The sequence below is a fragment of the Lepidochelys kempii genome, chromosome 1, assembly GCF_965140265.1.
Source record: "Lepidochelys kempii isolate rLepKem1 chromosome 1, rLepKem1.hap2, whole genome shotgun sequence".
Classification (NCBI taxonomy): domain Eukaryota; kingdom Metazoa; phylum Chordata; order Testudines; family Cheloniidae; genus Lepidochelys; species Lepidochelys kempii.
In genome coordinates this window covers 78,942,749-78,969,987 of record NC_133256.1, presented here as the reverse complement: position 1 = coordinate 78,969,987, position 27,239 = coordinate 78,942,749, and the positions used below count along the sequence as shown (strand labels likewise).

At 38.8% G+C, this 27,239-nt stretch overlaps 1 protein-coding gene across 5 annotated transcripts in view; it reads right to left on the bottom strand.

Annotated features, from left to right (window-relative positions):
- LMO7 (LIM domain 7) overlaps positions 1-27,239 on the bottom strand; it is a 178,147-nt gene that overhangs the window by 69,684 nt on the left and 81,224 nt on the right. For all 5 annotated transcript variants that reach the window (XM_073346972.1, XM_073346981.1, XM_073347005.1 and 2 more), the window contains one exon: positions 18,495-18,601. In XM_073346972.1, the coding sequence (XP_073203073.1) occupies positions 18,495-18,601 (107 nt within the window). The remainder of the gene's footprint in view (positions 1-18,494; positions 18,602-27,239) is intronic.

Sequence of the window (27,239 nt, the reverse complement as noted above, 5' to 3'; positions counted from 1 at the left end):
TGGGGACAAGAAACATTTCAAAATGCCCCCACATTTTCCAGGCCTGCTATCTCTTGGCCTCTCTCTTCCCACAATGAAGTGCTTTCTCCCAGGTACATACACTCTCAAAGAACCAAAGCCTCAATGACTTATTCAAGCTTTTCTCATATTCATATATATAAAGCTTATGTCACCCAAAAGGGAACAGAAGTCATCCTATATGACATAGGTCAGTGATTCTCAAACTTTTGTACTGGTGATCCCTTTCAAATAGAAAGCCTCTGAGTACGACCCCCCTTATAAATTAAAAACACTTTTTATATATTTAACACAATTACAAATGCTGGATGCAAAGCAGGGTTTGGAGTGGAGGCTGACAGCTCGCAACCCCCCATGTAATAACCTTGCGACCCCTGGAGGGGTCCCGACCCCTAGTTTGAGAACCCCCGACATAGGTGGTCAAGTCATGCAGCCAGAGTATTGAATTCTGACTACTGAATACTCCAAGATTTATTTGATGCCAGCAGTTCACAAACAACTCAGTTTTATAACTTGTAGCTTTGCAAACTTATTTGAGTCTATATGAACAATTGCAAAGAACTGTTTGAATCATGGAAAACATTTACAAATAAATTTGTGACTGACAATTTGTGACCAATTACTCTGTTCTCTGTATGAGCTAGCTGGATAATTGAATAAATTATTCATGAGCAGATTTTCTATGATTAACTGGAACAAAGTTGTTAAATATATTATTCATCCATCTTTGTGAGAATAAACTGAGGAAATCAGATTGATTCATGGTGAAGTTTGTACAGACAAAAATGGGCCAAATAAGACAAACACACAAGAACAATTAAACGAGCTACTTCTGTGAAAAAGTTGCATGGCTTTTCACCCATGAAGGGGTGGAGAGAAGAGAATGAAATGGCAAATACTATTTGTAAATCCTTGGAGCTCAGTGACCTTTGTAAGATTTTCCACCAGCAATTGACACGCAACAGAAGCGTGCACAGCCTAAATTTCAAAGAGTAAAATACTTTGGATAGCAAAAGTGACTGTGGTTTGCAGAATGACAGCACTGAAGACATATTTCGTTAGCAATGCGTCTCATTCTGTATTTATTCAGTCTGGGTGGGTGTGCCTTCTGCTTAAGCATCTGATGTGTGATCTGAAAAAGTCGGTAAAAAAACTCTTGAAATCACTGCACTTTATAAGAGCAAACTTATTACAAGTTACAATGTTGGATGCAAAGTATATGAAAATAGTTTTTTGCTTATTTGTAGACAGTAATCTCAGCCACTTCTGCTAATTTGTTACTGGTATTTACTAGCTTTAATAAATAGAATGTTAAAATGGTTTTATAAAATAAAGTATTTCTAAAAAGCTAAATTTCTATGAGTTTATGACAAATATTCACTTTCCTGTGAGTGACTCTGAGCTGGTCATACCTACTAAAAAAAAAGTTTCACACTGGTCTAGATTAAGAGATGTATATTCCTTCCCTACACTGATTTTACTGAGATTGTCAAAGACAACGATCCCATTATTCTTAGTACTGAGGAACATTTAACAATTGCAGGTAGACAGACATACGCTAGCTCTGCTAGTTCAGTAAAAATAGCAGTGCAACTATGGTGGCGCAGGTAATGGCTCGGGCTAGCTGCTGGAATATGCACCTGAGGGTTGGGTGGGATTGTATTCTGGCGACAAGCCTGAGCCATCGCCCGTGATACCATGGTCATGCTACTATTTTTAGTGCACTAGTTTGAGGAAAGAGCTGGAGCGTGTCTACCCAAACTGGGAATCACACTTCCCTGCTGCTGTGTAGATATACCCACATCAGTTAAGAGCTGAAAAACATCTTGGATGAGATTTTCAAAATCTTGTAAGTGACTTTAAAGCACAAGCCATAAACTTTCAAATGGACTTGTGCTCTTAAATCACTTAAGTGCTTTTGAAAATCCCACCCCTCAACTAGTCTGGCCCCTACTTGTGCAGTAGGTGCCTCCAGTTTTCACAAAGGCACCTCAGTGTCTCTCTTTCTGCCTAGTCTATTCTTCCACCTATCTTGTACTGGCTTCATTAGGCTGGATGTGACACTCACACAATTTTCTTTAAAAATGTTTCAGTCATCTAATAGAGATCCAGAAAATTACCAAGCAATTAAGTTGACCAGTTGCACAACAGGATTATTGAATATCATATATTGAAAGAACAGTTCACGAAAACCTCATTGCTTGATGTTTGTTCAGTATACAGAAATCAGAATTGATTTGCAAACAGCATAAAGGGCTTCATTCATTGGATAATCTGACCAGCTCTAGTTCCTAGATCCATGTTAAAAAGGTATCAGTTCCTTTGAAGACCACCAAAACAGTTTGAAAGGAGAGAAGTTGAAAAAAAATGGAAGGAAAACATAAGGAATCTATTGCCACTGTAAAACAGTTGGAAAAATACAGAAAATATACTTTGCATCTATTATTAATATCAATTCAAAATTGCATATGAAAAGCTCAGTGATTCAAGTTAAAACAGCCATTACCCTTTGTAACCATCACTTATGCAACTACCTCATGCTTTCTATTCCATTCTATCTAGGTTGTGACACCACGCCCACCAACGTGGCAACTGTGTGTTGGCTTAGTCACCGTAGTGATGAGTATTGCAAAACATTGTGAGGGTGGAACACAAGCTACACTCTTACCTACATAGCTTTCAGCCTACTAAGATAATATTGCCCAATAATAGCCCTCCTAGAGTTTCATGTGAGAGTTAAAAGCCTCTCCGAAAATTAGCCAAAAAAAAAAAAAAAACCCAAAAAACCTTTGAATATAAAGAAGAAAAATTGTTTAAAAAAAAAAAAAGCAGCTCAAGAGACACCATGCATGTCTAGGAATAGTCCCTTTAAAATGGACTATTAGGGACTAAAAGCAAATGGGAGTTGAGGATGCTCAGCATCTTGCAGGAAGTACTAAGTATCTCATAGAATCAGGCTAGCTAATAGTAGAAGGAGGCGAGAGACAGAAAATAGGAAGAGGACAAGAAACAGGCATTCATCAGCATTAGGCCAGAACTCTCAGAGCTCACATGGTAGCATCAAGGCCAGAGATCAGTAGCAATATTTTTAAAAGATACAAAACAAATCATAAAGGAGCAGTGGAAAATATATAAATTTAAGCATAAAAATTTTTAAAAGCACATTAGCTCAGCAGTGAGCTAAGGTTTTGTGAATTTAAATGTTTAGCTTGTCTGGTTCTTACTCCCTGAATATCATATAGTAGCTAAGCTAAGCTTTCCTTCATTTAAAAACAAGTTATACACAAGCAAAAAACCCAACAGGATTATCCATTTTGTCAGTGTGGAAAAGTTAGCAAATCTTGAAGAGCAATTCAGTCTTCTTCTGTGAATATGCAGACAAAAGTCTATTGGGTTTTTAAGTTTTGTTAACATCTTTGCACTGTGGAGTTACACACTTTTCCTTACCTGCACATAATGGAAGTTTTTCAGAAATTTCCCACTGCTGCTAACTCCAGTTCAGTTCCACTCCTAGTAGCAACATTGACCACCAGCATAGAAGAGTCTCCAGCTGCTATGCCGTCATTCCTGCAAGGTGCTGAGCACTGTCATACACCTTTATAGTGCCACAGTTTGTTCTTCCATTCACCTTTCCCTGTCCCTTCTCACTCATTTTTAAGAAAAATGTTTTTTAAAAAGACTATGTTAAAGCAGGACCTGTACCAGTACCCCATAGCTGGAAGACTAACTCTACTCACCAGGGTAAATTCAACTTCATCCCTCCTGCAATTTTGAAGGAACAATAGTTGTAGCATCTTGCTTATGGGATTTTTATTTAACATTTTCAAGACTATCAATCTTTTCTTTTTATCAGACCTCTTTCCCTTCCTGGGTTCACTTCACCTTTTCTTTCCTATAATAGATCATAAGGCAACTTTTCTTGCATTATGTTCAGCATCTGTTCTCTCATTCCTATTTTCTCATTTTACCCCCTTGTATTTTCTTCTTCATTTCTGTTCAATGTTCTCCTCTGTAATTTCTCCTTCCTTCTGCCTCCAAAATCTTACTTTTGATTCCCTACTGCTTTTTTCTAATTTAATTATCTCAGTCTTTCTTCCAGTATATCTCTTGCACACATCCATCCTTAGACCTACACATCTAGTTTCAAATTTGCAGTTATAATGTTGCAGATATTTTTGCATTTAATACATATACGGACATTGTATAAAAGGTCAGTTCATCACAACTCTCACATTAGCAACTACTATAACAGAGAATTAATTTAATTCTGATAATGCTGTTGAAGACAAATCTTTACACGGAGAAAGTTATTATTGCAATTATTAGTGTGTGCAAAACTGGAGGCTGAAATACACGTGTTCCACTTCTGTGGGTTTTTTGGGTTTTTTTTTTGTTGTTTTTGTTATTAATGGAGCATCTCATCAAGGATGGTTTCCCTTTAAACAGGAAAAAAGAACTATATAAGAAAGTTACCCTGTGAAAGAATGTTAAACAGACCTATTGACTGACATAGTCAACACTAAAGAAGGTGTGGATTAGTATTAGTTTACAGAATTATGCGATAATGTCTGCTATTCAGATTTGTGATGAAAACATGTCTTAAAGTCAAACACTACTAGCCTTAATACTGTGCAACTAAACCCTGACTTTCAACTGCTCTAGGTATGTTTGACCACTTTTTTACATGACTACATTGATCACACCTGAGGACAGTCAAAATTTGAAAGTATCTTCTGCAATGTGCTGCAACATTTGAAAACAGCCTTCAACATGGGTATGAATTAAAATGGATACACTATTACCACATAGATTTGCCCAGTTTCGTTCAACAGTTTCTTCTTGCGAGTTATTCACTGGGCTCCAGTAAATTTGGCTGTAATTTAATATTCCATGTAACAGTGTAAATATTTCAGACTCAGCATTTTATTTCCAGTTAAATATATCCCATCATGTATAGCTCAGGGATTAACAATGGCACATATACAGTTCTACAACATTGGGTTCACAGGTGAGAGTGTATATTTACAGGAGGGCTTTTGTGGGAGAGTAGAGAAATGGGAGAAGAAATATCACCTATATTACTCACAAAAAGTTAGTTAACTGATCATCCTTAGCTGCTTCATTGCTTAAAATACAATTCTGAGTCAATATCAGAGACCCGAGTCATTTTTACAGTGATCAAGTATCACTACTACTGCCTGTTGCCTCCATAGCCAACACCTGTTACAAGTTCTCTAGTCTTATGCTTACAACAGGTCTCTGCCCTTTCTTCAGACTGACAAGGAAAGAGTGGGCCCCTTCAGGTTGTTTATACATTTCTATCAATTTGGCAACCTTCATTTACACAACACTGGTCGGGTTTTTTTGATCATTTGTGGAACATTCTTGTGATAAGATAGCAGCAATAAGGGAGGTGGGAACAGAAATTTCAATCCCCTTCAATTTGTACTATATAAAATAATTAGTATGCTATTTTTGTAATAGCAATTATTTCAGGTAGTACTAGAAGTAGAAATCATACAAAATGTCTTCGTGACTATTATATGCCTAAAAATTACAAGAAACAGCTGTTAGAATTTTGGTCTTTGAAAGCATTTTGAAATTGTATTAAGTAAAAAAAATATAAATATGAACTGATTACTAGAAGTAGAAAATAACCTGTTGCAAATGGAAGACACACTATTTAGCTTAGTTGGACAACATTACTGTCCTCTTGTATAGAAGTTTGCTCACTGTTACTCTGCAGATAGGAAAGGTACAGAAAATAATGCAAGTGTCTTTCCTCCTCTACTCCCTGCTCTCCCCAAAGCAAGAAATAAAACATATAGCTCCCAGTAGATTAAAAAAAAAAAAATCAGTTCTTCATGTTGCATGTGGGCTTGTCTATTGAAGAGACAACTGTATCATTCAGGGATTTTGTGGTCACTTACAATTAGAGATAATCTGACACTGAATTTGTATCTAGAGTTTATATATAATTTGGCATGCATACCAAGAAAGTAGATAGTCTACATTATCTTTACAGGAGTCTCTCAACATACCAAATCCCAAAGGCACACAATGTATTTCTATAAAATAAGGTACTAGCACCAAAATATTACAACTTCCATAATGCACCTTTGCACCCTTCAGTATTAGCTTCCATTCTTCAAACTGGATTTCCCTCCCCCCATCTCTCCCATATTGTTTTATGAATACCATTTGTTTTCGGATGGCAAGAGACTGAAGGCCAAATTTGCAAATGTATTCAGGTGCCTAAAGTCGCAGATATACATCTAGTGGGACTCACAAAACAGCCTAAGCAGATTAGGTGCCTAACTCACATTAACTTCATGAAATTCACTATAAAAGCCAATTAGTAATAGTGATGTTATCTAAATTAAAGTTATCTCAGGAGTGTACTTTTTAAAAGGTAACACGCGTGAATCCTGATCTGAACATATAATTATATATGAATATAAATTCCTTCTTCAAGAAAGTTGCTCTTTTTTCTTATATGGCAGTTAGATTTGGTTGAAAACTTCCAACTATTTAAATACCAATAAGGGTTGACTGGTGGCACCATAATCCTCACTAAATGTATTTGAATTACTCTCTCATCCATTCCCAATCTACACTTTATGTCAGAATTTTTCAGACCTTTTCAGCCTTTCAGTACTTCCGGCTGTCAACTAAACTGCTGTGGTTTTCAGCTTTTACAGCAGAACACTCTGACAAAACAATCAAGGTAACCAAACAATATACAGACTATGATCGCTTACAAAAAACACAAGATAAGCAAGATACTACTAAGGATCACTAACTAGTAAATTACCCTACAGAATGACCTAAATACAACAATCTTAAGAATTTCTCTTAATCTTAATTATAAGAGACTTCAGATAAAATAAATAAGATTAAATAGTTTAAAAGATTAACATGTATACCAGTTACTCTGAAAAGCTAGATTTAATTCCTGACACATAAGTCCAAAGTCCAGAGCATATTTTATTACTTACAACCATAAATGACTCAAAACTTAAGCATGTTAACCATATGAACTTTGAATATTTTATACCCAATGTTACTATGATTTATGATACTATTAGACTATACATCGTGTAATGAGTTCCATTCTCTTGACATGTGCATACTTCTCATTGATATAAATGAAAATTACACATTACAAAGATTCAACTGCCATAGACACTGATACACATATGGAATTACCAACTCTAAAGTATTGATTCAAGTTTTATGTTTTTAAGAAAATACTGGTGGTAAATGACATGAATAGAAACACTCAATTCATGAAACCCTTCAGGACGTTTCTGGTGGTGTTCTGAAGTGGGGTTCCTGAGTGTGTTATTTTTATTTATTTATTTTTTTACAGCTGTCGTGTGACCAGGAAGCTTAATTACTACAATGAACATATATTTTAACTATGTGTAAGAAATATTTTTCCTTCTCATCTGAATGCAAACTTAAAGAACATAAGAAAGGCCATACCGGGTCAGACCAGAAGTCCATCTAGCTCAGTAGCCTGTCCTTCAATAGTTGCCAAAGCCAGGTGCCCCAGAGAGAATGATGTTTCAACAGTTGCACTTTAATCTCAGGTTAAGTAATATTCTGATGTATAGACAGGTCAATTATCGATAAGTCAGTGAAATCTTGCCCTTTAAACTTTTCATTTTAAACTGAATTAAATTGCAGTTTCTCAAGTTGATTCTTCCCCATTAAATTTAACACTAAGGGGGATTTTGTTCTTATTTACATTGGTATAAAAATTGGAATAACTATTGAGGTTAACTACAATGCCACTTGTAATCCTGAAGTACATGACATGCATCAATTGCATAATTCGCTGTACTGCAAACTTAAAAAGTGTGAAATTGCAGTTCTGTGGTTCTTTGAATAGTTTAAAGTTGTATTTTCCAATTTACTTAAAATGTATTCTCCTATGAAAATAAGGAGCTACAGCAAAACCAACTTCCCCACCCAACTCAGCCAACGTATCTCAATTCTGTCATGTAGCATGGCCACCAATGCACTATTTTATAGTGGTTGCCAAGAAGAACAAAGTTTAAATTCAAAGTTGCTAGTAATGAAACAATAGCAAATTAAATAACTGAGCCACTTACTCACACATTTGAGGTCTTTTCCTTTTAAGACAGATATTCTAGGATTCCCATTTTATAAGCCTTTAATTCTGAATTCTCCAATCCAATTGTGGTACCCTACAGCGGAGAACCAGCTACAATTCCCTGAAGAGCTTGTCAACAATGCACCTTGAGCTGGCCAGATGGTCCCTTTCATCGTTTGTTGGAGAGTCTAAGTGTGTTGCCTCCACAATGTTCTCACAATGCTAAGCTAGGGAGTGAGAAATGGTACTGTCCCAATACTAACACCCAGGCCAACAGACCACAAGTGCAGTTCTCCCCGTAGATTTCTCTCTATTCTCTACATTTGTGTATCTTTCCTCTTTTCTTTTTCTGTCTGTCTGATGTTTATGACTGTACGCCAACTATTGAAAAGAATCAGCCCCTCCTTCCTGCACACACACACAAAAAAAAAAAAAAACAAAAAAACCACTCCCCAATATAATTTGGCTTAAAAATCACAAGATTTCTGAAAAAAATATTAGGTTTAGATTTGTCCTTGTTTTACTTGCCATTTGATTTTAGAACATTTACAGTACACTTGAGTCAAGTTTTTCAGACTTTTCTCTGCAACCACAAGGGCTAGCAACTGATGCTTTTAAATGAAAGCTGAGATTCTCAGAATCACATGACTCCAGGAGCCAGGGTTTTACTAAAACCACCAATATTACAAGTCTTGCAATAAAAGTACGAGAAGTTGGTAACATTGGTCATGCCTCAAAGTCAACACTTGGAATACTTCTAAATATAATGCTTTCCCCATTGATGCATAGAGGAGCACTAGCACGGATGAGACCTACACCAGCACCAGGTTTCAGAGTAGAAGCCATGTTAGTTTGTATCCGCAAAAAGAAAAGGAGTACTTGTGGCACCTTAGAGACTAACAAATTTATGTGAGCATAAGCTTTCGTGAACTACAGCATCCAATGAAGTGAGCTGTAGCTCACAAAAGCTTATGCTCAAATAAATTGGTTAGTCTCTAAGGTGCCACAAGTACTCCTTTTCTTTTTGCGTACACCAGCACCAGTTTCACTCTGCTTTTGGTGATTGAGCACAGGAATGGGCATCATTAGACCAGAATTCTACACTCAGCTCAGCTACTATTTCCATTTCAATCTGTATGTTTCCCATTTGATAGCATGTATGTGGGTGGTGTTACCAATCTATCAGAGCACCTCTCTCCCTGTAACATACTTTCACAGTTGCAGTCCACAGAGATACCTGAGCTGGAGCACCATTGGTACAGGAGGGAAGGCACTATGGGCAGGGTGCTCTGAGTTAGAGCCCTGTACCTTTGGAATTCACTTCCTCCCTTAGTTCATAAAAGTTTGATAATCTTTAGTGTGTGGCAAGGCCATTCTTTTCTCTATCTCCCATAAGGACATGGGTGATGAGTAGGGCTGGGTAGCAGTGAAGTGGAACTCGGGTCGGGGAGGGAGGAATTTTTGGGGAGGTTAATTAAATTTATATTCTTTTAGGTTATTTGATTTGATCATGGTGCAATTGATGGTTCTATTTATGTCTTTTTTAAAGATTGCCCATGGTGAAACCATTTTTGGATGGCTGAAGAGGAGCAAAAACCCAAATAACTTCTACTGCTATAAGTTACTAACTTAGCTCAAAATGTAGAGCTCTATGCCTTGGAGTTAAAAGTGCCAAGTTATTTTGTTTTAAAAACTAGGAAATTACATACAAGCCATTCTCCATCCCCCATGTTTAAAGAACAATAAAGTTACAAAGTCAAGCACTTCAAGAGTTAGGGAATACCAAAATTAAAGTTGCCCATGCAACCTTGATTTACCCCTTTATGTATGCATAAGCTAGTCTTTAATAACATCATATTCTTCATTCTGCTTCATTCAGTGCACAGAATGGACAGTGAATGAGGCAGAGGGTTGTCAAAAGAGCAGAAGTATTCCACTGAGGTTAAGGCACTAATTTAAGGCCAGAACCCCTTGTACTGAGGAACCTCACCATCAATATAATTTAATGGGAGCTGAAGATACCGATCTGATCATTAAGTAGCATGAAGGCTAGTTAACTATTGCGGCTTAGTATGTCCATGAACATTTGACTCAACTTCTGCTTAAAATGGAAGCCTATTACTTATTTAAATTAAGTTAGTGAAATATTTAATTATATATTTAATTCAGTCCTTACAGAAGGCTAGAAGTGGGGTATTAAAGTTTAACATTACTCCTTCAGCACAAGGTTTTGGAGCTTGCGATAAATTATTAGAGATTCTTTAATGCTAAGCTTTGCAACACAGGAAATTCTTTCATAAATTTTTGGCTTACTACCTTTTTTCCAAACTTTTTATCTCTTCACCAGAGTTTATTTTGTATTACCCATTCACCCATTGGGAATAAAAAGGTCTTCATTTCTTTAATTAGTTATACACTACTGGATCTGCATTTTACTCTGATTGAGGCATTTGTACACTTGAGACTGACAATCCCTATTCTTTAGCATCCATATCTGTTGAATAACTAGGAAGCCCATGACTAGAGTTTCTAGTATCAGTAAGAACATTTGAAATTTGATATTTCACTGAGGTAACTGATAGTTTTAAAAGCTATTGCACTATTTTTGTAAGAACCCTGTGACAACTGGGAACAACTGGGTGTGTCATTTTAAAAAACTTGGTAGGAAGTACTCAAGGTTTTTAAATAGTAATTGTGTTGCTAAATGAAAGTCACTGAGCCCATGTTACACTCAAGCTAATATAACTGAAGAGACCCAAATGAATCAGAAAGGCAACTCCATGCTATTTCAAATTAAAAACCATTGAGAAGTTGGTGGGTTTAAGAATAATACCATCTCATTTAGTTCTAAGTATAATAAATGTTTAGGCTAAAAAATTGTGGAAATAAATTACATACCCTGAAGAGAATGAACAGAGATAGCCAACCATGAAGTAAGAAGAAATGCACACAACTCTTTGGGATGCTGTATGATGGACAGTGCCACCAGGATCATTTATTTTAGACATGACACATTGCTATACTACACCAATAGCCAATAATTTCTAGAGATTTACAGAAAAACTGAGCCATAAATATATCAGACACTAAGCCCTGTTCCCATCTTCACTGACAGAAAGTCATTCATGCCAATATATTTCCCATGTCACACTACTGCTCTTCTAGTCACTTAACTGCCGTGGTATGAAGAGATTTGCAATCTTCTATACATATAAATACCAGAATTTGGATAATGCAACCTGCACTTTTTCCACAAACTTCCATCTTTAACAAAAAGTTAAAGCAACTGCTTTAAAAGCATAAACTAGTTATCAAAGAGAATAAAAAACACTAGAAAATTAAGAGTTCTATTTAGCTCTATGGCAAATACAACAAATATTTACAGCAGGAATTTCAAATTACAGCTACCAATCTCAACTGTGAGATGAGGAAAGACTCAATAGAAGTGGGAGAAAATTAACTTTTAAGCACACCTTTAAACACACCAATATAACAACTCTGCAGTGATTATTGCATATTCAAGCCTGGATTTTGACATGTGGCTCAAAGAACACGATCTGATTAGAATTGTGGGCTTTTTTGGTTTTTAACAGACATTAATAAAGTCTCAACGACACAGTTGCAACCACATTACTGAAGATCATCAGTTTGTTTATATCAATCGCTATATCTTGGTATGGCTTCTATCAAGATAGGACCCTCCATAGCAATGTTGTCTTGAATCCAAACAAAAGTAAAACTCCATCTGTCTTAAGGTGTTTCTAATACCTGTTGTGTTGGAAGTGAACTCCTCTTCCTTTAAAAGCCAATTTTTTCTGGCATAATGTAAATTAAGTATTGTTCGGTGTATGATCATTTATATTCTAATAATTTGTAATTCACCAATGTGCTAAGTACTGTCCCTCACACACAAGAAGAAAGTTCCTGCCCTGAAGAGCTTACAGTTAAGAAACAATTGTTCTAATCTATTTTTAATAGTATAAGGCACATACTCTAACAACAACTGAGTCTTTAGTTGAGTTCAGCATATAAGCTACAGTCGCTTATTGTGGGTCCTAAGATAAGACCAAAGACTAATTCTGGACCTGCAGCCTTGTTTTCAAATGTCACAGATGAAGACAATTGCAGATGAACGTGTGTTGCTTTTAGCTTTATGATTGCAGCAATCAGTGAGCTCTCAAAATCTTTCAGTCCAAGGTTGCAAAACTGCTGCCATTAGATCTTGTCATGTGCCAAGAACTCCCTGGTGTTGAGTTCAACATTGCAAGATTAGAGAGTGACTTTGAGAGGTCCCTGTAACATTTTCTTGATCTACCCCTAAAACAAGTTCCAATCTGCAGTTCTCCATAAAAGATGGCCTTCAGTGTTCTACTGTCAGACATATGGACCAGAGGACCATGCCATCTCAGCTGCAATTTCACTATAAAAGTGTCAATGCCTATGATGTTGCAGCACTCGAGAACCTTGGTGTTTGAAACCAAATCTCTAACAACAGTGCACTAATACAACATAGGTACATTACTCAGATGTTTAAATGCACTGTGCTATAGGCATACACTAATACCACGCTGTACACCCAATTGCAGCTGATTTAAATGTGGGCAACTAGCCTCAGGTGAAAGCAGAGAAAAATAAATTTGTTTGGGGATTTTAGGAGGCCTTGAACAGAAGTAGAGGATACAAAAATTCTTTATGAAGTCAGCATACAGTAGAAGCTCAGAGTTGCAGACACCTTGGGAATGGAGGTTGTTCGTATCTCTGAAACGTTTTGCAACTCTGAACAATAGGTTTCCGGACGGGGTCGGGGGTGGGGAGCAGTGTCATCAGGGCTTCTGACTTTCAGGGTGTCAGGGCTCCGGACAGGGGGCTCAGGGCTTCTGCCCCATGAAAGCACCAGGGCTCAGGGCTTTAGACCTGGGGGCAGTAGTAGAGCTTCAGCCCCACAGCTCCGTTTCCAGCTTCTGCCCTGTTGGGGGGGGGGGGATGTCGCCAGAACTCAGGGTTCCCCATGGCTCTGTTCCTGATTGCAGCTGCAGGGGAGGACACGCAGTGGTTCGAGACTTTAGCTACATGGGGAGAGCTGGGGCTGAAACTGGTATTCCCCTCGTAGCTAAAGACCCAATGACTCCAGAGTGACTGAAGTGGAGAATGGAACCACAGACCTGAAGCACCAAGCCCTGGTAACCCTACGGGGTAGAACCCATGAACAGAGCTGAGGGACTGAAGCCCTGAGCCTCAGCACTCCCCCAATTCTAAAGCCCTGATGCTACTGAGGATCGGAAGCCCTGAGCCGACCTCCCCACAACTGGATCCCCCACCCACCCTGCAGCAGCAGTCCAAACCCTCCATGTCTGAAGCCCTAAAGCCTTCCAGTACTTGCGGTTTTGTTTTTGTCTCCACTGCTGACTGATTGATTACTTCAGGTTCCACATGGTGTCTGGTTGACTGATAAATCGGTAACTCTGGTGTTTGTATCTTTGAGGTTCTACTGAAAACAAAATCTTTGTCTCTTTATGACAACACCACCACCCCACCATTAACTTTATACAAAACACTACTGTAAACAAGGAATAATGCATTAGCATCAAAACAAAATGCATACTAATTTGGAACAAGCTCACCTTATATGGTATATGAGAAACAGCATCAAAGTTCCTAACACGACACACTGTACCAATTTGAGGCAAGTATATATATTGTATATAATTTCATCTGTATATGTCAGAAACCTATCACTTGTATGTAATAAGAAATGAAGTGAGCTGTAGCTCACAAAAGCTTATGCTCTAATAAATTTGTTCGTCTCTAAGATGCCACAAGTACTCCTTTTCTTTTTACGGATACAGACTAACACGGCTGCTACTCTGAAACTAGTATGTAATGTTTCTAATGTTTTTTTAAAAGACGATTTAGAGAGTCACTTTTTCAGCACATACTGTTAATCCGCTGACAACCTTAATATGTTATCTGGGAACTCTCTGCAAGAGACAGCCTTGCCTCCAGGGTGATTGCATGACATTCAATCAACTTTCTGATGAAGAGTTATCCTAGTGTAAAGCTCTACCAGAAGTTTAGCAGGAAATGACCACTCACTCACTCTCTCCTAACACAAGTTTTGTGTGTGCCAAAATTTGCCAGGATATTCAATTTACTCCTTTACAATGTGGTCAAACTGAAATGTCATGGCATTTTAGACATATTATGGAGCTATCATATGATACAGGTTACACAGAAAGTTGAACTTATATTCAAACAAATTAAAAAAGCATGACGGTATGGTATGCAAGTATTTTCATTCTGCTCTAATTTTTCTGTATATTCGTACACATGAACCATAAAAATGATCAATGTTTAAACCTGCTTTTCCTAATAATTGAATAAATGGGGCCCTGTTGTGTGGTGGGTTTAAGATACTATTTTACATTACTATATGACACACCCATATTTGATCCCACTTTTATTTCTCTGGGAATTAGTAGAGGAACTAAGGGTGTTAAAGGAAAAGTTCTCAAAGCCAATTAAAAGGAAGGATAGACAAGTGGTTAGAGAATTAGTCTAGGACTTGGGCAATCTGGGCTCAAGTCATAGAATCATACACCTGGAAGGGACCTTAAGAGGTCATCTGGTCCAGTCCACTGCAGTTATGGCAGGAATAAATAAAAACTAGACCATTCCTGACAGGTGTTTGTCTAACCTGTTCTTAAATATCTCAAATGATGGGGATTCCACAATCTCCCTAGGTAATTTATTCCAGTGCTTAACTACCCTGACAGTTAGGAAGTTTTTTTCTAATGTCCTTCCTAGGCAGTCATTTCCCATTTTGTATGTGTGCAATTGTTCCTCCATAAGTGGAGTACTTTGCATTTCTCCTTATTGAATTTCCTCCTATTTACTTCAGACCATTTCTCCAGTCTGTCCAGATACATTTGAATTTTAATCCTATCCTCCAAAGCACATGATATCATCCGCAAATTTTATAAGTGTACTCTCTATGCCATTATCTAAATCACTGATGAAGCTATTGAACAGAACCGGACACAGGACTGATCCTTTTGGGATCCCACTCAATAGGCCCTTCCAGCTTGACTGTGAACCACTGATAACTGGTTTGAAAACAGTTCTAGAGAGTATTACGCACCCACCTTATAGTAGCTCCTCTAGGTTGTATTTCCCTAGTTTGTCTATGAGAGGGTCATGCTAGCCCAGCATTTCTCAAATGCTGCCAGCAGGGGCTTTTTTTTGCGGCCACAGCCCCCTAGACTGTTATTGGGGGAGTGGGAGGGGGCAAAGTAGTGGTCCCTCCCTGTTGCTCCTGGATGCACTGCCTTGATGTTGACTGCTGGTGCTGTCAGCAGTGGTTGGGCCCTACTCCCCCTGTGGAGACACCTGGGGCACAATGCTGGAGGACCAGGCAGCCAGTGAGTTCCCCACCTTCCCAGGGCTGGTGGGGTTCAGGCTTTGGGCTTCAGCCCTGGGGTGGCGAGGCAGCAGGGAAGCAGGCTCTGGCCACCGGGCTTTGGCTCAAGCCCCCCCGCAACCTCACCATCCAGGGCTTAATTTGTCCCAAAGGCTTGACAGGCCTGAGTAAGTCTGCTGTGACAAGCGATATTTGTATGCTTGTTGATATCACTTTTCACAGCAGACTTACTAGCTAGCAATAAATAAATTACAATGATTTGGAAGTGTAAATGTGCACATTTAATTGTTCTTCCTAAAGCAAATTAAGTATTTTAGGAAAAAGTGTGAGAGTGGCCACCAGCAAAAGTTGTTGGCCACACTCTGAGGCCACCAAAAAATGTGTCTTGAGAACCCCTGTGCTAGACAGTATCAAATACCATACTAAAGTCAAGATGCATCACATCTATTGCTTCCCCCCTCTACCCCGCATCCATAAGGCCTGTTACTCTGTCAAAGCAAGCTATTAACTTGGTTTGCCATGATTTGTTTTTGACAAGTCCATGCTGACTGTTACTTATCACTTTAAGAACATAAGAACGGCCATACTGGGTCAGATCAAAGGTCCAACAAGCCCAATATCCTGTCTTCCGACAGTGGCCAATGCCAGTTGCCCCAGAGGGAATGAACAGAACAGGTAATCTAGTGATCCATTTCCTGTTGCCCATTTCCATATCTTTAATATGTTTGCAAACTGATTGCTTGATTATTTACTCCATTTTTGGGTACCAAAGTTAAGCTGATTGGTGTGTAATTCCCTGGGTTCTCTATATTTCCCTTTTTATAGATGGGCACCATATTTGCCCTCTTCCAGTCCTCTGGAATCTCTCCTGTCTTCCATGCGTTTTTGAAGATAATCGCTAATGGCTCAGATACGTCCTGTAACTCTCAAGGAGCTGACTGAGGAGGTATTTCATCAGGCCCTGGTGACTTGAAGACATCTAAAATTGTTTAAATAATTTTAAACTTGTTCTTTCCCAATTTTATCCTAAGACCCTACCTCTTTTTCACTGGTGTTCACTATGTTAGAGGTCCCAGTCATTACTAACCTTGTTGGCGAAAACTGACAGATTTCCTGAAAGACTTTGGACAAGGCACTTAGCCACTCTGTGCCTCAGTTCCCCATATGTAAAATGGGGATAACACTACTGCCCTATCACACAGGGGTGTTTGAGAATAAATACATTAAAGACTGAGATGCTCAGGTATCTCAGATAGTAATGGGTGCTATATAAGTATGTAAATGAGATAGACAAGTCTTCTTTCATTTCATGACTGACCACCACCACCCAGGCACACCTGCTACTTTTGTGACTTGTGGTTAGTACTCAGACAAGTTGGACAACATACCTTGCACAGAAGTTTGTTAACTTACTATGTGACCTCCCTCAGGTTTCAGATTGTCAGAATTTACTTTTCTGAAGACTGACTAATCACACACCATTTTAAATTACTCTTAGCTATATTTAAAGTCAATCTAGACTAAAATAGGGATTTGGAGACTTTTGTGAATAATTACAGTAAGGCAGAGTTTCCAAACATCTTAGCTCCTTGTACTGCATAAAGTCAAGAATGCCAACATTTTGAAACTCAGCAGCTCAATCATCAACAGCTAAATCATCAGGCCAAATAAATCAAATATTTTAGAAGTATCTTGCTGTCATAAGCATAAGAGTTTAATCCTGAATTAAGTTTCATTTTGCAACGGACATGAAGAACATTTCCGCATATTCCCATGCGAGCAACCTATACGAGAATCTTCCAGATTGAAAAAGCTGGGTTGTTTCACATTTTTTCCCCTCATCACCTTTACCAAAGGGCGGGGGGGTGGGAAGGGGGAGAGAGATAAGAAGAAGAAAAGTGTTCCTACCAACTCAAACAATTGTACAAAATCAAAGGACATGTGTATTCAGTAAGTATCCTAGAATTTAAGATAGTCTGTTTCTGTCCCCACCCACTGTCCCCCTTCCCCTACTGGGGCTGAACAACTGAACAAAAGTGCCAACCACTACAAAGCTAAATAGCCCAAGGAAAAATTTGCTGCATGCCATATTTACCTTAGTAACACCTGTTAACTACCAAGTTCTTGGCAGCTTATTAAGGGCTCTATGCTATTCTCACTGAAGTTAACAGAACTCCCATTCAAATGAGAAAAGCATGAGTCCTAAAATTATGGGATGCAATGAGTTATATTGCGAGAACAAACATGCCTATTTCATGGGAAAATATTGTCATCTGTAAACAGAACAATTACTCTGAGTGTAATCCAACATCTAGTGGTCTCAATACATTGTACTTAGTTCCTGTTTCTCTCCCCACTCTGAAGTGTGATGTTCAGTAACAAATCTTTGAATGATATTCTGAGTGGAGAGAAGTGTGGTACTTCAGAAATACAATACTCATACCCCACAGCAACTCATCTGAATGCCACAAATTACTAGTCTAATCCTTGAGATTTTTTTAAACTACTGATTTCAAAATTTAAACAAATAAATCAAGAAATAAATTTTTTAGAATCTATTTTTAGCACCTTCTGGTTATTATAGCACACAATTCACCTACAGAGTTTATTTATTCTAAAATTAAATTTTAACAGAGCAGTTTCTGCTTCACATCTTTAAACACTAAATATTAATTAGCAAACCAATATACTGGTTGGTTTTAAAATACTAATTTAAATTACAAAGTAAGGTTCATTATAGGAAATATTTGCACTAATTATATCAGACCTAACTTTAACAGACTTTAACAAAGCTAAGACCATTCTGAGCTACACTGCTTCAAAACTGCTCTGTTGCTACCTGTTTTAAGCAAGAATTTTCTGGTCAAACATTTTTTAAAACTCTGACTGTAAAACATATTAGCTAACTTTAAAAACATTAGGTGAAAAAAAACTTACTTGACAGTAACTCGACTGGACAAATCCTGAAGATCCCCAGGATGAAAGAGCTGAGCTTCTTTCAATCCAATATTTTCACAAGCTTTCAGAAAAACATTTATATTATCCTGTGAAGAGAAGTGGAAAGTGATTGCTTAGTTAAGCAGCACTGAGCAGGTACTTCAAGTTGATTAGTATGAATGCCCAAGTTTCAAAGTCCAGCTCATGGAAATTAAAAAAAAAAAAAAAGCTGCAGTCTTCCAGATCATAAATACTAGCAATATTTCATATACATTCTGGGCTAGCTTGTAATTTTTGTGACTGACACACACATTAAAGATAACCTGGTATAAGGCAAGTGGCTAGCCAGTAGGCAGCAATCTGCACTTTGATGTCAGTTCTGCTCTGCAAACAAACGCCCTCTTTCTAGCTTTGCACGACAAGCCTCACCTCTCGCCTTTAAAAATAGCTCCAGCTACTGACATTCACCCACCCAGAAACTGTTGGCAATGGAGGAATAAGAGGAGGAACATTCTGTTTCTATGATTACAGACTACAGAATGATTGTGGAATACGGCACCTGAAATCTGGGTTTGGTTGCTGAGCAGGCTCTTGAGAGAGAGAGAGAGAGAGAAACCAAACTGCATGATCAAGGAAGCAGCAAAATTTTTTTTTTTTATAGTGTGAAACTATAAAATCTAGAAGTGGTACCGTATGCACTCATTGCACCTGCTACAGACCAACTGCCTGATAAAGACAGGGTAACCAATATACAACTGTAAAGATTGCACAATTCATTATTTCATTTTCTACTTCATAATCAACAGGCAATTTACAGGAAATTTTCTCTCATTAAGATATCAACAGAAGAATTTCCCTTTGCACACACTTCACAACTCAACATGGTAGAAAGGGTTACAGGAGACGGGAGGCTAATGTTACTTAATTCATAAACTAATATAGCCCTGTCGTTCAAAGTTTCTGTACTTAAAGTACTAGGTCAGACTTTGCACAGTCTGTAAAACAGCCATTTCATCAACTCAGTACCACCTTAAAACATCCTTTCCCCCTTTTTGCTCTCCCTGGGGGAAAGAGCTCAATAATTTAAATTATAAAAACCCCTTCCCACCCCCCCATCCAAAACAAAAAACAAAAACAAAACAAAAAACAACCAGAAGTATCAGTAGCTTCCAATACAAAGCACTGTTTAATGAGTGAACTTCAGTTTTGGTAGGTCCTTAGACTCCAGTATATCTTAGCGTATTTATGAATGGATAAATTCAAGTTTCATTTCAGGAAAATGCCTGTATAACATTTAACATGTAGACAGTATTGTATTATACCATATGACATAGACCCCAAGCCTCACTGGACATGGAGGCCCATGGAACCAGAAACATAATTCCTCCAAGTGTAGGCTGTTCCCCTTATGCAGAGGGTGGAATCAGGGGACAGAGTGGCACACTGGTATAGGCACAGGAACTAAGGATGAGGGAGGTGCTGCAGCACCCACAGCTCTAGGCCCTGGCTGCTAGCCTCAGGCACACCCCCAACTATGGCCCGAGCCTCGGCACCCTTACTCCTATCCATGCCCCCCCTTCCAGAGCCATGGATCTCGGGGGGTAGGAGGGGCACAAAGTAAAGTTTGGGGGAACACTGCTTTACAGTTTCCTTAGCTGGCTTTCAGCACCCCCACGATAAAAAGTGTTCAGCTCCACTGCACACTGGAGAAGAGGCAGGGCCATAGTCACAACCCTGCCCCCACACACACAGCCTTGAACTGAGTGCACTGCTGGCTGTACAAGCAGTGAAATTATAGCTGCCTCTTGAGTGGGTTCACCGTGAGGAAAGGCTCTCATGCTCTCTCCCCTCCACCCAGTGCACACACACAGGTGCCAGATTGAGGCTGCCTCTTAAGGTGCACTGTCAGTTTGTTCTGGCCTACAAATTTATGTAACCTTAGACAGGAAGGCAAATTTATCGAAACTCAGAGCATACCTTTGCCTTCAGTGATTTTATAAACTGAATGGGGCCTCAGAAGCCTCAGTGAAATGGAGAACACACACTGTACATTGACCTGCAGAATGCTTCACAGCCAGAAGGGGCAAAAAAGGACCCCATTACCCTGAAAAGTACAACAGCTGGAAGGAGAGTAACCATGAGGCACTCTGTTTGGGGAATGTCACTGAGATAGGAGTAGCTGAGAGGCTAGACAACTAAACTAGGAATTGTTTAAAGGCCTAGGGAGTCCGAGAAAAGCATGGGGATTACTGAGCTGCTGTGAAAGAATGAGCAGTTACCCTGGGGGATTTGGAGTGATAAGGGTGGATTTAGAAGTTAAACAAAGGTGGCATCTTTTCAATGAGTGGGCATACCAAAATCAGAAGAGAAGAATCAGAAAGTACTGGATGTTCCAAATAAAATGTTAAGTGGGATCAGAATGTGCCGATAAGCAAGGAAGGAAGGGGTCAGAGAAAAAAAATTGGGTCTTGCTGCCAAACAGATAAGCCAAAGTTGCTGGTCAGGTTGGGAGAGGAGAAAAGTTGTGTACACAACAAAATGAATTCTGAAGATGCTAGACAATATTTGCTCAAGACAGAGAATTAAAAAGTAACAGCAAAATAAATTTTTAGGACATCAGAAGCAGGAAGCCTGCTAAACAGCCAGTGGGGCCACTGGACGATCAAGATGCGAAAGGAGCACTCAAAGAAGATAAGGCCATTGTGGAGAAACTAAATGAATTCTTTGCAACGGTCTTCACAACTGAGAATGTAAGGGAGATTCCCAAACTTGAGCCATTCTTTTGAGGTGACAAATCTAAGGAACTGTCCCAGATTGAGGTGTCATTAGAGGAGGTTTGGGAACAAATTGATAAATTGAACAGTAATAAGTAATAAATCACCAGGACCAGATGGCGTTCACCCAAGAGTTCTCAAAGAACTCAAATGTGAAGTGAGCTGTAGCTCACGAAAGCTTATGCTCAAATAAATTGGTTAGTCTCTAAGGTGCCACAGGTACTCCTTTTCTTTTAACTGTGTTATGTAACCTATCATTTAAATCAGCTTCTGTACCAGATGACTGGATAGCTAATGTGATGCCATTTTTTTTTCAAAAGGCTCCAAAAGCAATCCTAGCAATTACAGGTAGGTAAGCCTAAACTTCAGTACCAGGCAAATTGCTTGAAAATATAGTAAAGAACAGAATTATCAGATACATAGATGCATATGGTTTGTTGGGAAGAGTCAACATGATTTTTGTAAAGGGATATCATGCCTCACCAATCTACTAGAATTCTTTGATGGGGGTCAACAAGCATGTGGACAAGGGGGTCCAGTTGATATAGTGTACTTGGATTTTCAGAAAGCCTTTGACAAGGTCCCTCAAAGTCTCTTAAGCAAAGTAAGCTCTCATGGGATAAGAGGGAAAGTCCCCTCATGGATCAGTAACTGATTAAAGACAGGAAACAAAGGGTAGGAATAAACAGTCCATTTTCAGAATGGAGAGAGGTAAATAGTGGTATCCCTGAAGGGTCTGTATTTGAACCAGTACTATTCAACATATTCATAAATGATCTAGAAAAAGGGGTAAAACAGTGAGGTGGCAAAATTTGCAGATGATATAAACTACTCAAGATAGTTATGTCCAAAGCAGACTGCAAAGAGTTAAAGGAATCTCACAAAACTGGGTGACTGGGCAACAAAATGGCAGACAAAATTCAATGTTGATAAATGTAAAGTAATGCACATTGGAGAACATAATCTCAACTATATGTACAAAATGATGGGGTCTAAATTATCTGTTACCACTCAAGAAAGATCTTGGAGTCATGGTGGATACTTCTCTGAAAATGTACACTCAATGTGCAGTGGCAGTCAAAAAAGTGAAGAGAATATTGAGAATCAAAAAAGGGATAGATAAGATGACAGAAAATATCATATTGCCTCTATATAAGTCCATGGTATGCCCATATCTTGATTACTGCATGCAGATCTGGTAGCCTCATCTCAAAAAAAAGATACTGGAATTGGACGAGGTACAGACTCTGGCAACAAAAATGATTATGGGTACGGAACAGCTACCATACGAGAAGAGATTAATAAGACTGGGACTTTTCAGCTTGGAAGAGAGATTACTAAGGGGGGATATTATAGAGAGCTATAAAATCATGACTGGTGTGGAGAAAGTAAATAAGGAAGTGTTATTTACTCCTTCTCATAACACAAGAACTAGGGGTCAGCAAATGAAATGAATAAGCAGCAAGTTTAAACGAACAAAAGACTTCTTCACACAGTGCACAGTCAACCCCTGGAACTCTTTGCCAGGGTATAACAGTGTTCACAAAGAACTAGATAAATTCATTGAGGACAGGTCCATTGATGGGCTATTATCCAGGATGGACAGTGATGCAAAACCATACGCTGAAGGGGCCATAGCCCTTAGTTTGCCAAAAGCTGGGAAGGGGCAACAGCGGAAGGATCACTTGATGATTACCTGTTCTGTTCGTTTCCTCTGAAGCACCTGGTACTGGCCACTGACAGAAGACAGGATGCTGGGCCAAATGGACCAATGGTCTGACCCAGTATCGCTGTTCTTATAAGATTGTGGAGCATTAGAATGTCATCATGCTAGTGCACCACAGCCAAGAAATGTCTTTCCAAATAGCTAGTAGCCATTTTAAATTCTTACACAAATAAAATACATTAAAATAAGTTTTTAATTGATTTTTATCCAAGTTTCTATGGGGTTATTAACAATAAGTGAAAGTGACCGAAACCAACAGCAAGCTTGATAGCATCTCCTTAAAATATAGGAGCAGGAACAGCAGTGATGCTATAATAGAATGGGATCCATCTGTTCAGGTAATATGTGTAGCAACTAAGGACATTATGTGATTAGATCAACACCTTTCCTTAAATAAATAAAAATCAGTAAACAAGGTTGTAAGAAATAATTACTGGAACTCAAAGATAGCAGTATAGTTTATTATGCAAGTTATCTCTCTATGGCTCTGAACCAGCCTCCAATAGGAGTTGTGGGGACAAACAACTTGTCTAGTTTTAAGAGAGCTTGACAAGCTTGTGATTGCATGATGGGTTGTTTGCAGGGGTGGGGGCAGAGATCAGTAGCCCTGTTTGTCCCTTCTGGTTCAGTGCTTTGGTTTGTAAAATCTCATAGAATCATAGGACTGGAAGGGACTCGAGAGGTCATCCAGTCCAGTCCCCTGCACTCATGGTAGGACTAAGTATTATCTAGACCATGTGGGGCCAGGAAGGAATTTTAACCCCACCTCAGACTGGCAGTAGTCTTGTGGGTTCATCTTCATCGGCAGCATGGGGCATGGGCCATTTGTCAGGATAGTCTCTGTGCCTCTCATTTAATTCTCTGCCATTGGTGCCGCTCAGTATCTTCTATTCTGTGCCTGTGGCACACAATAGCTTAGTCTCCTGGGGGTCTAATTTTGGTTGCTGGGTTTAGTGTGGGGGTGGCTGGACGGTGCTGGTAGCTTGTGATGTAAAGGAGGTCAGGCTAGATTATGTAGTGGTCCCTTATGGTCTTAAGTTTTATGCCTCTTTATGGTTAGAAAGCTGACAAAGTAAAAACAGCAGCTTACTGAATAGACTTACTGCGTGTCTATTTCATGTCACATCGGTGTAGTTTTCTAGCTAAAAAAAGTTGATGCTGCTTTTTACTCCTGTTTATACCGCAGGGTAAATTCATATATATGAGATTAAAGGCAGAGTAGAATCCCACTCTTACACCAAAATGAACGAACAAAATTCTAAGCACAACATCTTGAACAGGTGGCCCAGCAAGAGAGAATAACGCTTTAACTTTCAGATCCCATGTTAATGCTGCAGAGCAGGCAGTTAGAAAGCCATCTTTTTACTGGTGCCACTGAAAAAAAATGGATCTGAAAGACACTGAGACAAATGGAACCTATAAACTTATTTTTAGGGAGTCACTTTTCATACCGTAACTGCACTTTAACAACATTAAGGTTTGATACTACTTGAAATTTGAAAGATATTCTGCAATCCTAGTAAAGTGCACTTTACTAATTCCATTGTACTCAAGTCACCTCAGGTCAGCATTGGTGTTTATACACGATTTTATACAACTATGAGGCTTAATTGTGAGAGAACTTAAGACTAAAGGTCAAACACAAAATTCAAATGCAGTTAATTTTTGGTGGGATGTTATATGCAAAAAAGGAAAAGCAATTTCGGCTGCTTCATGTAGGACTCCAGTTTCACAAAAACTATAAAGATGACATGAAATGAACACCACATATGCTGACTTGCATGGAAATATTAGAATTCAGTATTTCATTTTGCCTGAATCATCAAAGTAAGCCACATCCCAAGATAATTCAATGGGATACTAATAGCAGATTCCCAACCTGTGGTGAGAAATATAATCTATGTTTTGGTCACCCACAAGCAGGAATTTAAATGCTACATATCTCAAGAATGAGGGAAGATGCTACACCCTTCCAAGGGTGCACCTGTCTCTCTGCTCTGTCCAGGGGATTGCTGGCCACACAGTTATTCCTGCTTCTGCTGTGTTTCTGCTGCTGCTGAGGCTTTGCTATACAGTACTGTGTTAGTAGCTGCTCTCTGCAATCTCTGTGGTAAGAGCCAGGAAGCAGCACTATGTAAGGGAAGGTGTGAAACAAGCAGCAGTAGTGAGGTTGGGCGAACAGACCCCTCAGCTAAAATATGGAGAAGGGGAAGAAAGCCCCTAATATGGAAGCGAGCAGCATGGATGGACAGGGAAACAGGTGGCAGCACTAGGGAGTAGAGATGTACAGTAGAACAAGAGCAAGGAAGAGGAGCACCATGAAACAAACAGAGAAAGAGGGAGGAAAGTACTGTAAAGAGGGACGGAAAAGAATAAACAGGACTGAGAAACAAAGCACAATAAAAAAAATCCATAAAAAAAGAAAAAGCAAATGAAGGATACAAGAGAATAGAAAGATATAGGCAAACCAAAAAAGCTAGATAGAACACTTGTATCAGGGTTTGAAATAAGGGAGTGGGCTCATGCTCCAATTTGTTACAAAGAGAGGTCTCTAAATAAGAGAGGCTGGAACTACTGTCTTATTTTGACTTATCTTGTGGCTTTTAAACATAAGGAAACATGCTAATTACATTAACATCAACTTACATTTATGAACTGAACTTAAACTGGAAAAATATCATCCAGTTTACAGTTATGGCTCCCTGATTAGTTGTCACTATGATGGGGGGTGGTGGGAGAGAGAAGGAAATCCAGAGCTTGTTTACATTGAAACAGACTTGCTTTCTTTCGAGTTTAGTCACGCTGGGTGGGAAGCATATGTTCACCTTATGTAAAAGTTTCTTACGTTTTATATGTATACTGAAATGCAGTGAGATTCTGTTATTCAGCTGGGGCAAACAGCTTTTTAACATTAGCAGAAACACAAGTTGTCACATCTTTAGAATTCGGGGACTCTTAAAAATAGCCGTTTGGGGGGGAAAGCAGTCTAGTTAAAGTACTTGGAGTTTGAAAAAAAAAAAAAAAACAAACAGTTTCCACCGGACAACAGAAAAGAGAATGTAATCTTCCAACCCATAGATTGGGATTGTCTGCCATTCCAGTTAACTGTAATGCAAGCAAACACAGAATTAGACCTACTGAACTCAAGTAAGTTTCTTTTTCCAATTTACAACTTTCATAAAGGAACACACCACCCTAAGAACTATGAACCAGTGTTGATTTATGTTAAAGTACCACATATTCAACTGGATGGGGAGTTAGTGCCAAAATTTCTTTAATTTCTACTCAACACAAAGAAAAAAAGGCAAAGTGATGCTAAGATTTCACAATGAAGCACCTGAAATTCAGGAAATGTGCAATTGGGTGGGAGTGACAGAGTGGTCTCTTTGCAGAATTTGGAAAGCTCTCCTGAGCAGGCATTCAGTTCTGGGTTGCTTAGAGTTCTGGTATGTCAAGTAAAAACAACTGCAGGACTAAAAATCTGCCATGCTTCGAAGAGCTACATGAATAAAGCATAAGGGACACTTTGCTCTTCAGGAATGCTTTCAGCAGGCACTCTTTCTTGAGGACCCCATGGTTTCAGTCCAGGACCAGGGGAGCTAGCCAGCCCGCAGGCTTTAAAGCCTGCAATCAGGGCCAGCTCCCTCAATTACCCAAACATATAACATATTGTCTGCCTCTAGAACTTTACTAATCAAGCATTATTCATTAGTCACAGCACAGAGGTACATGCGAAGTGGGTAGTTTCAAGATGCAGAAATTTGAGTTATTCCCCCAAAATACAGTGGTTACAAATTTTAACAGCAGGAACAAAACAAAAACACTCCTTTCACCATATCACATAGCAACAAACAAATGAACAGGATTAGCTCAAATCTTCCATATATTTCACCTCTGGGAAGAAATCAAGCATAGACAATTTCATTCTAAAAGGTATGGGAAAGTAACAAGTGTGGGATGGGGGAAGGGAGAAGAGGGTTATAATGAAAACATTTTTACTTTAAAATTATAGAAGTCAATGGGACTTTTGTAATATACTCAGACAGGCAAATAGGCCAGTGGGATCATATTACCCACTAAAAATATGCTATTTCTTAATACAGTATTTATGATACTCTAAGTACATCCACAGCTTTGGCGGTATAAACCATGCCACCTATATGTTCCACAGGAAGCCTGCTTGCAGATACTTGGGAATATACAGTAAAAAACAAAACAAAACGGCATATTTCAGCCACAAATAAG